At 40.3% G+C, this 14,205-nt stretch overlaps 1 protein-coding gene across 3 annotated transcripts in view; it reads right to left on the reverse strand.

Annotated features, from left to right (window-relative positions):
• Positions 1 to 14,205, reverse strand: part of LOC117397001 (G-protein-signaling modulator 1) — a 65,067-nt gene that overhangs the window by 27,890 nt on the left and 22,972 nt on the right. For all 3 annotated transcript variants that reach the window (XM_034909212.2, XM_058987107.1, XM_058987106.1), the window contains exons 7-9: positions 12,059 to 12,214; positions 10,570 to 10,693; positions 5,320 to 5,431 (exon numbers count right to left, since the gene is read on the reverse strand). In XM_034909212.2, coding sequence (XP_034765103.2) covers positions 5,320 to 5,431; positions 10,570 to 10,693; positions 12,059 to 12,214 — 392 coding nt within the window. The remainder of the gene's footprint in view (positions 1 to 5,319; positions 5,432 to 10,569; positions 10,694 to 12,058; positions 12,215 to 14,205) is intronic.

Genomic DNA, 14,205 nt, shown 5'->3' on the forward strand with positions numbered 1-14,205 from the left:
TGCAACTCTGAAACAGTGCTAAAAAGTCTTCAATCCATAAACACTCATAACATGTGAGGTCAAATGTTCTGTGGTGATGCATCCCCTATAAAAGTTTACCACGTAAATTTGCACGGTAATTTTGCATTTTTCCCTTGCTTTTTACCCATAGTTTACAATGGGTTTCCATGCTTCTTAATATGCTTTACCATAGTGCTCTGTACTTTACAATGCTTACCTATGCTTCACCATGCTTTCACTGTGCTTTATTACACATTGCTATGCTTTAACTATTGAAAACTTTTTTAAGAGATTGAAGTGATTGAGGGGACATTTGGCCCCTTCTCCTGGGTGATTAAAATACTTTTTTTTTATAGTATTGGTTAGTAATTTTCTATAGGATATGAATTGGGTGTAGGACAGGTTCAGATATCCGACTGAGATCACAATACATTGTAGGTATGGCTTGTGGCGTGATTTTCCAAGTCCTCGCTGAATAAGCTCAGTGCTGTAGGTGCAGAGGGGAGCCTGTGTTGCTATGATACTGCAAGTGGGGCTAATTGGCCTCACCGCTTGCCAGTGTGTGTGTGTGTGTTGGCCTGTGTTCAGGGCTGGGCCCAACTGCCATCTCAATGCTGCCACTGTCAGAGTGTGTTTGATTTCAGGGTGCCGCTTTGATCGCTGCTGTTCCTTCTGAAAGAGCCTGATTTATATGAGATGGAAAGTTTGTGGGTGTGTTTTTAAAATGCTTTTAAATATTAAAAAACAGTGACAAAACAAGAGCTTTGCTTTACAAATAGGGACCCATTTACAAATATTTCACCCCATTTAAAATGTTTTGACTGCTGCGAAATTTTAAACCACAAATACTCCACATCAGATACATGCAGGTTTTGAAATACGATGGGGGGACTTGGGGGCTAAAACACCCCCGTAAGAGACGAGAGCACCCTTTTAACGGTTTGAATTAATAATCTGGGGGGCCTCTGTATTGCTTCTGCATTCTGTCGGAGTTGTCAATGTTGGAGCCAGCTGGGAGAGTAGTGTAAGTGTTATAAGTATCATCCACACCAGGTGTGGCGCTGTTTAGAACATGCCCTCTTAACTAGCTCAATTGATGGTTTCTAACGTGCCCGGTCTGCTAACTGAAAGGAACCTAGTGTAAACTCTGCACTGCTAAATGATATACCGTTAACATAGAAGCTTTAGAAAATGACATGCTTTATCGTTTAGGAATTAACTAGAGGTGTTTGTTTGCCGAAAAGCAAGCAACCAAATTTAAGTTTAGCTTTAAACTGTGGTTACATGTTAAAGGAAAACAAGCCTCCCCACCCCCCCTCCCAAGAGGCAAAGTGTACTTCGAACGCTGGATACATGATTAACCCCTTCAGGATTTGTATGTGTTTTATGTTAATGCACCCTTTCAGAGAGGCTAGGTGGCACTCTGGGTTAACACACTGTAAACTTGAGTTCTCAATCTGGGTCATATAAGAAATTAGCCCATACCACAAAAACAAAACTAAATCTGCCTTTGTGCAGGCAGTTACGAAAACACCATAAGAGCTGCTCCAGGCAGACTTCAGCAAGTTTGCAGGGCGAATGCGTTTGTACAGCTCATGTTGCTACTGTTGGTACCAGACTTTTTTTGTGGATAAATAAAGAGGACTTCTCCAATGCTGCCAATTCAGCACTTGAAATGAACACTGCTTCACACCAATATCTGCAAAACAATTAAATATTACTGAAGAACTAGCAAAATGAATGACTTCATATGTCATTTCAGACTTCCACCCCCACCTTCCTGAAGGAATTCTAGGAATTCTATCAACAAATGGTTCGGTTCCTTAAAACCTTGAAGACTAGCTGTCACATCAAATCAGAGTTGTACTGGCTTCCACTGTGGCCATGCACCCTGTTACTCCATCCCTTGTAGATCTGCCTCGATATACTATATTAGGAGCACTGCCTATAAGCTGGATTTGTTTACATTGAAGTGCATGTCTCAGCCAGACAGCAAGGAACTCTGGGTGTGAGGAATTTTCCCTTGGACACCTCTGGTTCCCAGGTCTATAGCAAGAGAATCGATGGTCAAGATCCTGGTCATGAAGTTGTAATAACAACCAGTCTATTCAATGTACAGCCAATCAGAGGATAAACAGTCGGTGTGTACCTGGGTCTACAGTATATACGCCTGATCCCGCACCCCAGCAGAGTAAACACGGACTGCAAGGCATTGCTATGGCGACAGCAAGGACAAAGAAAGGCAGTTACAATTCCATTGTATTCCATTTCTTACCGGTTTATAAACCTAATATGTATGTTCTCTCCACTGTGCAGTTGGAATTCCATACTTCAGAAAAGGCATTTAAACCTAGGTAACGTCTGATGCAAAGCTTTGTGATTTGGTGCTAACATATTAACTAATGTGATTTTTTTTTTTTTAAATACAGTATTGAATATATTATTATTGTTATAAATGTTTAGGATTTTCACCTCAAAATCATGCAACACAAACCATTTAATAGAAAGACCACACTGTTTCTGCTACCCATAGTGACAACAATAAAATAATTAACAGCTTCCACAAATGTACTGTGCATCTGTGCCAGTGCAAAGAAAGCCTTTTGATTTACTGCTACAGTTTCAAAAGCAGCTGCAGACATCTCAGAAAGGGCACTATTGACAAATGTGCTGTAATGATAAGGATTATTAGAATAACTAAAACAGAGGTCAGAGAACTATTGGCAAACTCAGATCACAACATGGTCTCATATGAAGTGCTTTTTAAAACCCAAAAAGTAATGACTAAAGCTAAGGTTTACAATTTTAAAAAGGCAAACTATGAAGGAATGAAACAGAGACTAACAGAAGTAGATTGGAGTAAAATAGAGACAACATCCACAGAAAAAGGATGGCTGTTTTTTAAAAATGTAGTACTAGAGGCGCAAAACAATTGCATCCCAAAAGTAGACAAATCTAAATCTAAAATAAATGGCCAGAATGGTTTAATAGATCAATTAAAAATATATTCAGAGAAAAAAGGCACTTTCAGAGAGTTTAAAATGGACCAAGAACAAAGTACACAGAAAGAGTAAGTCAAAAGGGAAGTTAGAAAGGACAAAAGAGAGATAGAAATGAACATTACCAAGAGGGCTAAAATCAATTCCAAAACATTTTTCCAATATTATAACAGCAAAATAACATTCAAGGGGGAAGTAAAATGTCTAAGAAATGGCATCATCATAGATGAAGAGAAAAAAATAGCAAATATATTAAATTATTACTTTTCACAAGTTTTTACAAAGGAGGATACGGACAACATGCCCCCCATGTCGACCTGTTCTTATCCAGTTTTAAATAACTTTAGCATAACAGAGGCAGAAGTGTTAAAGGGACTAGGAGCTCTTAAAATAAACAAATCCCCTGGGCTGGATGAGATCCTCCCAATAGTACAATAGAAATGAAAGAAGTTATTTACAAACCGCTAACCAAGATCATGCAACAGTCTCTTGAGACACGGGTTGTACCGACAGACTGGAGAATTGCAAACGTAATGCCGATCCACTAAAAGGGAGACAAAACCGAACCAGGTAACTACAGACCAATAAGCCTGACTTCTATTATATGTAAACTTATGGAAACTATAATAAGATCCAAACTGGAAAATTACTTATATGGTAACAATATCCTGGGAGACAGTCAGCATGGTTTTAGGAAAGGGAGATCGTGTCTAACTAACCTGCTTGATTTTTTTGAGGATGCAACATCGACAATGGATAATTTCAAAGCATACGACATGGTTTATTTAGATTTCCAGAAAGCTTTTGACAAGCTTTTTAAAAGATTAATTCTCATACTGAACACAGTAGGGATTCAAGGAAATGCATGCACATGGATGAGGGAGTAGTTAACATGTAGAAAACAGAAAGTACTGATTAGAGGAGAAACCTCAAAATGGAGCAAGGTAACCAGTGAAGCATAACAGGGATCAGTAATAGGTCCTCTGCTCTTCCTAGCCTACATTAATGAATTAGATTCTGGTATAGTAAGAAAACTTGTTAAATTTGCAGACGACACAAAAATAGGAGGAGTAGCAAACACCGCTGCAGCAGGAAAGGTCATTCAAAACTAGGCAGACACATGGCAAATAATATTTAATATAGAAAAGTGTAAGGTACTGCATGTTGGCAATAAAAATACCATATGGGAGTATGATAGAAACAAACACTTGAACAAACACAGACCAAAATACTCAAAGAGAAGGGCACACTGGCCAAAGAAACAAACACTATAACAGAACACAAAACAATGAAAATGAGTACCCTTCAAGAAGGTGAGTAGACAGATAGGATTTGTAGGATGCAAGGATTTGCAGTTTCTCCAGACAGACACGTCTCTGTTCTCCACTCCGAACAAAGACAAACTAGCTATCAATTATTATTATATTTATATTATTATTATTATTATTATTAGCATTATTATTAGTATTATTATTATTATTATCCCTCGGTCACATTTGGCACAGGTTTAATAAGGATGTGTGACTGTCAGCTAGTTCATTAATCAGTAGCTGATCAGTCACGCATCCTCACAAGGTTTTTACAAATAACAAATAATGGCGGCGGCTTTTCGTCCTCACCACAAACAATACTAAAACAATTAAATAAGGCTTTTCACCAGTCATATATACATAAAATAATAATAATAATAATAATAATAATAATAATAATAATAATAATAATAATAATAACAGCGCACATATATATATATATACAATTGAAGAAGGAATCTATGAAAAAGACCTAGGAGTTTATGTTGACTCAGAAATGTCTTCATCTAGACAATGTGGGGAAGCTATAAAAAAAAGGCCAACAAAATGCTCGGATATATTGTGAAAAGTGTTGAATTTAAATCAAGGGAAGTAATGTTAAAACTTTACAATGCATTAGTAAGACCTCATCTAGAATACTATGTTCAGTTCTAGTCACCTTGTTACAAAAAGAGATTGCTGCTCTAGAAAGAGTGCAAAGAAGAGCAACCAGAATTATTCCTGGTTTAAACAGCCATCTTCTTGTTTGTATCCTTTCTTATCTTCTTATGTTCTTATGATTGACTTATTTAAGGTCACAAATAATGTTGTAATCAATTTTGTATAATTAGACCTGTTATGTATTCTCTTAAAATATTATTAAAACTATTAACTATACAGAACACTATCATTACAATTTATTGAAAAAACAAGATTATACCATGTTTAGATGTTGATAAAGCTCTGTAGAGTCTTGAGGAGACTATTAGTTTAGAACCTAAAGCAACAGTCCACCTCTGGTCTGGACCTACCTTGAGCCTCAAACTCCGATCCACAGGGTGACAGGTCCTCTCCCATTCCAAGGGCAGTCATCAACTGCTCCACATTCATCCGGGCAGTCAGTTCCCCGTTACAATCCCCAATCTGCAGAGACAAACAGGCAGTCGACTTACTTGCCCCACACAACCCCTCAGAGAGTGTCATGGTGCTAGGAGGGTGAGAGCAGGTTTAATTTGAAGGTTGAAGTACTGTGTTGAAGTGCAGTTCTGTATTTTGATCCACACACTGGCTGTATTTTGTGATTCAGGTCTGAGTTAGTTGCCAGAGTCACTGCTTTAGCTCAGTGGTAGAATCCCTGCTTTAGAAGAGGACCTGGATTCAATCCGTATAAGTACAGTTGCACTTGTCTTTTCTCAAGTAGTGAATGGTGGGCCACACATATTGTCACAAGGATTTTTCTTGGCCCACAGATGGCTTGAAATATGGAATTTCTGGAGAACTATAAATATTTATGGCAATTGATAGCTGGCAATATTCCCTTCTTAAATTAATAATTTGATGCTTATTTACTTTTTTGTACCATTGTAGTTGGCTAGGCGACCTGGCTTTAACACTGCCATAATTCTGAGCTGAAATATGAACATTTTCTCCAAGAATAGCACAGATGAATTTTGTGTGTAGACAGGACAAGACAAGCTGTCTGTCTTTATTATGTATGACATCTCATCCCATCTCCAAGTTTCAACTCCAAATCTTAGCTCAAAGGTTTCCAGAAATTTTATTTTTCAAGCCAGCCATAGTCCAAAAAAAGGCCTTTTTGACAGTCATACTTTCTCAATAGTTATTGCCTGGGTTTATCATTTACAGTCACCAGACCTGCATTATAAATAAACCTTCTTGCACTTTGGATTCTTGTTGTCTGCCTTTCATTGAGCACCGCATCACTCCTGCACCTGCACACTGTTAACCACTTTGCCACAGTCCTGTGTTACTGATGTGCATATTAACCAACAGTTAAATGATTGTAGCTAACAAATAATTCAATAAATCCTGTTGTGCACTTTCATGTCATACATAGGTCTCAAATGTGTTCTTTTGAAAGAAACATTACTGTCTTTCCCCCTTGCATTTCCTTTTCATTTTGGAATTTGTGTTTGATCGCCACTCACACAGAATAGCGTCTCTGTTTTTGCTTATCCTCCCTGCCTGGCTTTTTTTTGGAGATGTGAAATTGAGCAGCAATGGAGGACAGAGATGATATGGGTTTCTGCAGAGCTTCCAGAACCTTTACCCTGTCAGTAAGTGAGAGTTCATTTCTCCGCTGAGACATTTTCGTACTGAAACTGCGGTACTGTACAACTTTTGCTGAAACTTCTGTTCAAGCCTCTTTTCCACTGTAAAACTGAGCCGCGCTGGGGCCGTACTGAGCCCTCGCGGTGCGGTTAAGGACAGCCTGGGTTGTTTTTCCACTGCAGAGCCAAGCCGTGCTACTGACGTCACATGCAACAAAAGACAGTTGTTATTAATTATTGTTATTAATTCATTCAGTTTGCCAAAAGAAGCGCAATAGACCAACGGTACATCTGTATCTTGTATTGCTATATTTTGTAAATATATTTAGGAATTTCTTTAAAATCCACACATTTTACTGATTATATCGAATAAAGTTCAATTAGTTCTGTTGAAGGGGGAAAAAAGAAGGTTTTAAAAATATGATTTGTCAAAGATATCCCGTTTAAGGACAGTTGTTGTTTCCGGAGTTGTTTTTTGTTTGAGTGCTGAAAAAAGAAAAAAAGAAAGAAGCTGCGAGAGAGCAGCGAGAGCCGTAGTTGTATGTATGGGAGAGCTGGATTTAGTTTTACTATATTTTTGTAAATAAATTTAGCATTGTTTTATTTTCCGCATTTATTTTCTTTAGATTTATATAATAAAGGTCAAGGATGAGAAATTTGGTAAAATGTTGTGTTTTTGAGTGTGTAAGTTAAGTGTACCGTACCCACGGTTTACATTCATTTGCTTCAAGTCGTCAGAAATTTGGGCATAAACTTTCTCATTTCTGACGCACGACTCCAGATCTTCCTGAACACTTCTATCTGCCCACAGAGAAACTAGAGCCTGCACTTCCTCAGCATCCCAAGGCTTTACTCTTCTCTTATCACACTTGCTGCCCGCCATGTTGTTTGTTGTTTTACTTTCTGGAGTGTACTGGCTGATGCAACGTAATGACGAAAATCCTTAACCCTGCCCCTGGCTCGGCTCGGCTCGCAGTCGGATTCAGATGTCTTGTTGGCTCGACAAATAGCCAGTGGAGAACCACCCATACCCATACCCATACCGAGCCCTCACGGGTCGGATGTGCTAGTGAAGAACCACCCGTACCCGTACTGCGCCCTCACGGGTCGGATGTGCCAGTGGAGAACCACCTGTACCCAAACCCGTACCGCACCCTCAAGGGTCCAGATGTGCCAGTGCAGAACCACCTGTACCCATACCCATTCCGAGCCCTCACGGGTCGGATGTGCCAGTGGAGAACCACCCAAACCCGTACCCGTACCACGCCCTCATGGGTCGGATGTGCCAGTGGAGAACCACCCGTACCCATACCCATACCACGCCCTCATGGGTCGGATGTGCCAGTGGAGAACCACCCGTACCCATACCCGTACCACACCCTCACGGGTCGGATGTGCCAGTGGAGAACCACCTGTACCCATACCCGTTCCGAGCCGTCACGGGTCGGATGTGCCAGTGGAGAACCACCCGTACCCATACCCGTACCGAGCCCTCACGGGTCGGATGTGCTAGTGGAGAACCACCCGTACCCATACCCGTACCACGCCCTCACGGGTCGGATGTGCCAGTGGAGAACCACCCGTACCCATACCCGTACCGAGCCCTCACGGGTCGGATGTGCCAGTGGAGAACCACCCAAACCCGTACCTGTACCACGCCCTCACGGGTCGGATGTGCCAGTGGAGAACCACCTGTACCCGTACTGTACCACGCCCTCATGGGTCAGATGTGCCAGTGGAGAACCACCCATACCCGTACCCATACTGATCCCTCACGGGTCGGATGTGCCAGTGGAGAAGGGGTATTAGTGTACAGACAAAGCGCAACACTGGTGAGAAGCCAGCCAATCGTCTCACTAAAGCAAAATTTGTTATTTTTTTTATCATGCCAACAAACCTAAATTTTAATAGCACATTTTTAATAGAGGAAAATCAGTTCCCATTATAGGGTCTCGCTAAAGCGGTCGACCTGCTTAAGCGTGTCCCGTTTAGCTGGCATGTACTGTACTATACTAGGTTAAAGAAAGCCATGCTTTCAGAAAGTGCTGCACTTTCTCAGTCTCCTCCCCTTCAACAGCTTCTTTCCTGTCATTAACTAACTAGATGCTTCACCTACTGACTTACGTACTTTCAGTCAGTAACATGCTTGGACCCTGAAGACACTGCTAGGTGAAATGGCACAGGAAGTGCAAGTGTAAGAGATTTCCTGAGTAAGGCATGGAAACTGGGAACTATCTTTAACATAATGTAGTACCAGATATCATGCTTCAAAATGAAAATACATGTTTGCTATATTCACAAAACTATACTTTTGACCTATGTAACAAATAGAAGTGCAAAACAGGTGAGATTTATGGAATAATTTGGTTAGCTACAATTTCTTTACCTGCTGTAAGCCTTATATACTGCACACTTGGTCACACGGATACTCATGTTGTGCGTTATTTATTTCAAAATGATATGGCCAGTGCAGAAAGTGTATTTGTCTCTTATCCTGCACTTCATTCTATCACTATCAGATCAGAATTGAAAATTAGATACAAAATAAAATAAAGAGGCATTACTTTAGACAGCGGTGTTTGATATGGTTTCATCCGAACAGTAAATTAGATCTTTCCTGGAAACCTTTTTGGAAATGGAATGGGGATGGGTATGTACAGTATCAGGTATCGTGCAAAGTTACAGACTGTAAATTAATACAAAAGCAGACAAAGTTAACAGTAATTAATATTGACAGATACAATAGTTTCAAATATAGGGCCCTAGGATGGGAAGCAGTGTGGCCTATTTGTTAGAACTGAGGGACTGGGAGATAGGGTGGCTTAATGGTTAGAACCAAAGGGCTGGAGCAGTGTGACCTAGTGGTTACAGTTGAGGGACTGAGAGGCAGTGTGTCCTAGTGGTTATAGTTAAGGGACTAGCAGCATTGTTGCTTAATTTTCAGAGCCGAGTTACTGGGAGGCTATATGGCATTATAATTTGGACTGAGGGCCGAGGGGTAAACTGGCCTACAAATGCGTGAGGTGAAAGAATTCCACAATTGTGAATACGATTTTTTTAAAACTCTTGTGGGATATCATTTTTTAAAACCCTGCCACCCAGTTACAATAGGTAGGCCCCTTGGAAGCGAGGCTATCTCAGTCTTGCTATCCTTAGTTTAGCTGACTTGTGGCTCAGGCCTGAGAGACCAGGCAGGCAGACAGCACTGGAGTTTAGCCTGAGGGGCCTCAGACCTCCCTCTGCATTCCTGTGGACAGGGTCTGTGGATGAAGCATGTCCTGTGAAAAGATGGCAAGTACAGCTATGTGTGTCTAAATAGCTCAGTCAAGAAACGCCCAATAGAACTGCTGTAAACAAGGCATGAGTAACCGATCCCATTTCACAGATATGCCTTGATTCACTACATTTGGAAAGACATTATGCACAGCGTTGGCTGTACCTCAGCCATACTAGAGCCGCCATTCAACTTAGTTTAAAATCTGCGCAGCCAACATTATTCCTGTGTACAGACAGGGAAGCCGGATGCTAAATGAGCTCATTCTGAAATTCCAGAACTGAGCTGGTCTTCAACTGATCATACCAAACGCTGGTTTATGAGAAAAAGTTCCTTTACTCTACAATACACTTTGGAATGGAATTGCTGTAAACTTGTGCTTCAGTTGTATATACTAGTTGGGTATTCCATTGGAACCAGAAATGTGTGTTTCAATTCTGCTGATCACCTCATCGCTAGCAGTGTGTAATTTTCCACAGGAATGCCCAATAATTTTCATTTTACTGTGAATATGATTTATTCAAAGATGTTTTCCAGTTTTTTTTTTCATATTTCTCTGCTCGTTACATGCTGTAAACATTTATAAGGAGCAAACTGTTTTTGAGCTACATATTAAAATCTAAATATGGCGTTTTCTATTAAAAGCATGACACAAGTTTAATCAAGATCTGAGACCACGCTGTACTGGGGGTGTAATGATTGGTCTGCAGTCTTACCTCCCGAGAGGTCTCTAGGTGCTTGCTGGCGAAGTGCTTGCTGGCGAAGTGCAGAGCTTGCCGGTGGTTTCCCAGCGAGACGTGGGCATTCCCCAGACTCCAGCACGCTCGACCCTCACCCACCCTGCAGACAAACAACACAGTGCAGAGAAATGTGATAAGCATGTATACCTAGTGGACCAGCAACTGGAGTGACAGATGTATTGTATCAAGCCTGCGAAAGAGAATATATATGCACTGACCCGCATTTAACCTATGGTATATATCATAACGATATGTTTTCAGTAGAAATAGAAAGGTAGTTGCAGACAACCCTGAGCTGCGATTCCGAACACCTCCAGATCTCCTATCCACCCCCTGAAGGAGTATCATACCGTCACCTCCCAGTAGAAAAGGGTAACTTTGCCGTCATCTTAAATCTGCTGTTTGATGCTAGTGACCACCATTACATAACTAAATGTAATAGAAGTTTAATACATGCACGTTTGTGCTTTGGAATCAAATGTAATCAAGTCTTAATTATACTTTATTGATAATCATTGATAATGACAGTAACAGAGAGACTCAAACAGACACCATACAGCTATGGTCAAAAGTTTTGCAGCACCCTATAGAATTAACACATTTTGCTTCGAATGAAACCTGTTGAATAATGTTATGTTAAAATAATGTTATGTTAAAATATTAATTTACATACCACTTTGTTGTTTTCCATATACGAAAAACTGCCAAAAATTGAAAAATGTGACATTTAAAAAATCTAACATGAAATACTGCACTACTATTATGGATTCCGGTAGACTCATTGTCTATCTGTTAATAAATATACAAGTTTGGGCAATCAAAAAATGAGTCTTTGAACAGGCACATGGAATACTGTGCATGTTCACTGAGACATTTCTTTATCATTACCAGTGTGAATTGGTGTTAATACCACTGTGATACCATTGGTGAGTCCACATATTAAAATGTTACCACTATTGGTATTTCGCAACACTACCACTGTTTATAAAAAATGAAATAAGAGATAGTACTGTGCTGCAGCTCTACTTTTCATCAGGATCACACACTGGAATCACACAGTGACTTTAGAATATTTGGATTTCAATGGAAAAATGTGAATAGAAACAAGCTGGCTAGTAAAAAGCATGAATTCTTCTGTGAACACAGCTTAATACAGTGCTCCATCTTGTGGATACAATATAGATTTACATTTAACAGTACACATTCTTGTCTATTTACCTAATTATTTATTACTAATTACGGTGACGCTTAAAGTAATTGTAGCCAACAAAAATGTGTGTTTCAATTCTGCTGATCACCTCATCGCTACCCGCCCACCCCCTCGCCCTGGTGTTGAGAGAGTGCTAGCTGTACCTGTCTCTGAGCCCGCCCACCCCCTCGCCCTGGTGTTGAGAGAGTGCTAGCTGTACCTGTCTCTGAGCCCGCCCACCCCCTCGCCCTGGTGTTGAGAGAGTGCTAGCTGTACCTGTCTCCGAGCTCCTGGGCGATCAGCAGGTGTTTGAGGTGGTACTCGATGGCTCTCTCGTACTCCTGCAGCAGTGTGAAGGTGTTCCCCAGGCTGTAGCAGGCCTGGGCCTCCATCACCTGGTCCTTCAGCTGCCGAGAGAGATGCAGCGTCTTCCTGGGGGCAGAGATAGGAACACAGTCACCACAGAGAAATAGTCTATTACAAATTATACACAACGGGCTACATTTTCAAATCTATTCACTCTAAATTAGCATTAGCAAGATTTTATCAGAAAGGATAATAAAGTAACTAAAACAGAAATAAACTACAGTACCCATACATTTAATTCAGGAGCTTGCAAGCAGTGGTATTTATCATATATTTAGAATTTTTAGGGTGTTTTTTTTTCCCTTTCACTTTAAAATTGTGCTGAAAATTTTAAAAAGCACAGATTTTTTCCAGTCTCCAGTCTCACACATGGGTAACCTATATCAAGTAAAATGTTTAAATCCAATTAGATTTGTTTTATATATCTATGGAGGTGGTCATATACTAAAGTAACAGAACATGGGAGCATAAGAAGTTTGTGAAGGAGAAGGGGCCATTTGGCCCATCAAGGCTTGTCCCTTCCAACCACACATCATTCTCCCCTACTTAAGAGATCTAATTAAATAGGACAGATTCCAGTTATTTTTTAATTGTTCCTAGTGTTTTAAATGTTTCCACTTCACCTGGTAGGCTATTTGAAAACGTTTTACTGTGTAAAAACATGCTTCAACCTTTTCCAAACTTCAACTCCAGTGATGCCCTCTAGGCATAATCTCTGTGGTAAATTCTAAGTAGTGACCTCAGCCCTTTACCTCCTATAACTGCATTATGCCTCAAGATACATTTCATGAAGCAGGGTAATCTAGAGTGAGGTGCCGTGTGAAAAGGCAAAATGTAAAATGTATTTTCTTTGTAAGTGTGTGTACAGACAGTGTAAGGGTTGATGTCAGACAGTGAAGGCAGAAAGACGCAGCAGGTCACCAATTTATTGGGAAATCTCAGGATCCTTTGGTCATACATAACTCAGGCAGGTTCATTACAGGCACACATACCATTTACACATAACCCTTTCCTGGTTCCTTTCCTGACTTCTAACATAGTTACTTCCACCTAGGGTTGCCAACTCATCCCATAATTTCAGGACACTTTAAGACAGGTCAGGTTTTTCAACTCACCTCTCTAAACAGCAAATCAATTGATTTTATTCAACATGTAAAGTGAGTGTGAACAGTGTGTCGCTAAAGGAATTGAATTGTTTGCTTACAAGTTAGCAAAAGTACACACCTGGGAGGCGGGGATTACTTCCTGGGAGGATCGTTTCCTTCAATCACACCCATACAGCCTGCTGATTTGCTGTATTTGTCTGACTGGGCAGGACTGTGTGAAGCAGTAAGAACTATTAAATAAATAGAAACTTAACCAGAAGGTTAAACAAGTGTGGGTGAGTTCAAAATTCTCTATAACGACGGAATTACACTATTTTGATAGATATTGTTTACCATATAAAATTTAAAGCAACATGATTTTAATACATGTTGTTATGATGCTCTCCGGATAGAATCGGCACCAAAATTAAACACATTTATTGAAGCCGCTCACACAATCCACACCCACTTGTTGATTAAAGTCGATTCATTTGTGGTTTAGAGGTGAGTTAAAAAACCTGACCTGTCTTAAAGTGTCTGGGAATTATGGGGCCAGTTGGCAACCCTACTTTCACCCCGCCCCCTCACACTTCAGCCCTACTCCCTCTCACGCTCTGTCCCACTCCATCAGCTGCTCCAACTCCACTAACCCTCTTCCTCGCGCGCAGCGTGGGGGAGGAAGCACGCTCGCAGAGGGGTGTGGTTAGAACTTTAACACCTGAAAGGCACAGTACTGCTTATAGAGGTTCAGCGCAACAGCAGTACTAGTAGTGTTAGTTCAAAGAAAGGAAATCAGGAAACATCAAACCCAATTCAGCAATAGAAACAAATACAGAAAGTAATTAAAATACATTGGGAAATGTGTTATCATGGAAAATAAAAATCAGTAACAGCACTCCTAACTTCAAATTATTGTCTGCTGCTACAAAACATTATATCTGCAAAAACCAAACCAAAAAAAAAAATATGGAA

Source organism: Acipenser ruthenus, chromosome 15 (genome assembly GCF_902713425.1).
Source record: "Acipenser ruthenus chromosome 15, fAciRut3.2 maternal haplotype, whole genome shotgun sequence".
NCBI lineage: Eukaryota > Metazoa > Chordata > Actinopteri > Acipenseriformes > Acipenseridae > Acipenser > Acipenser ruthenus.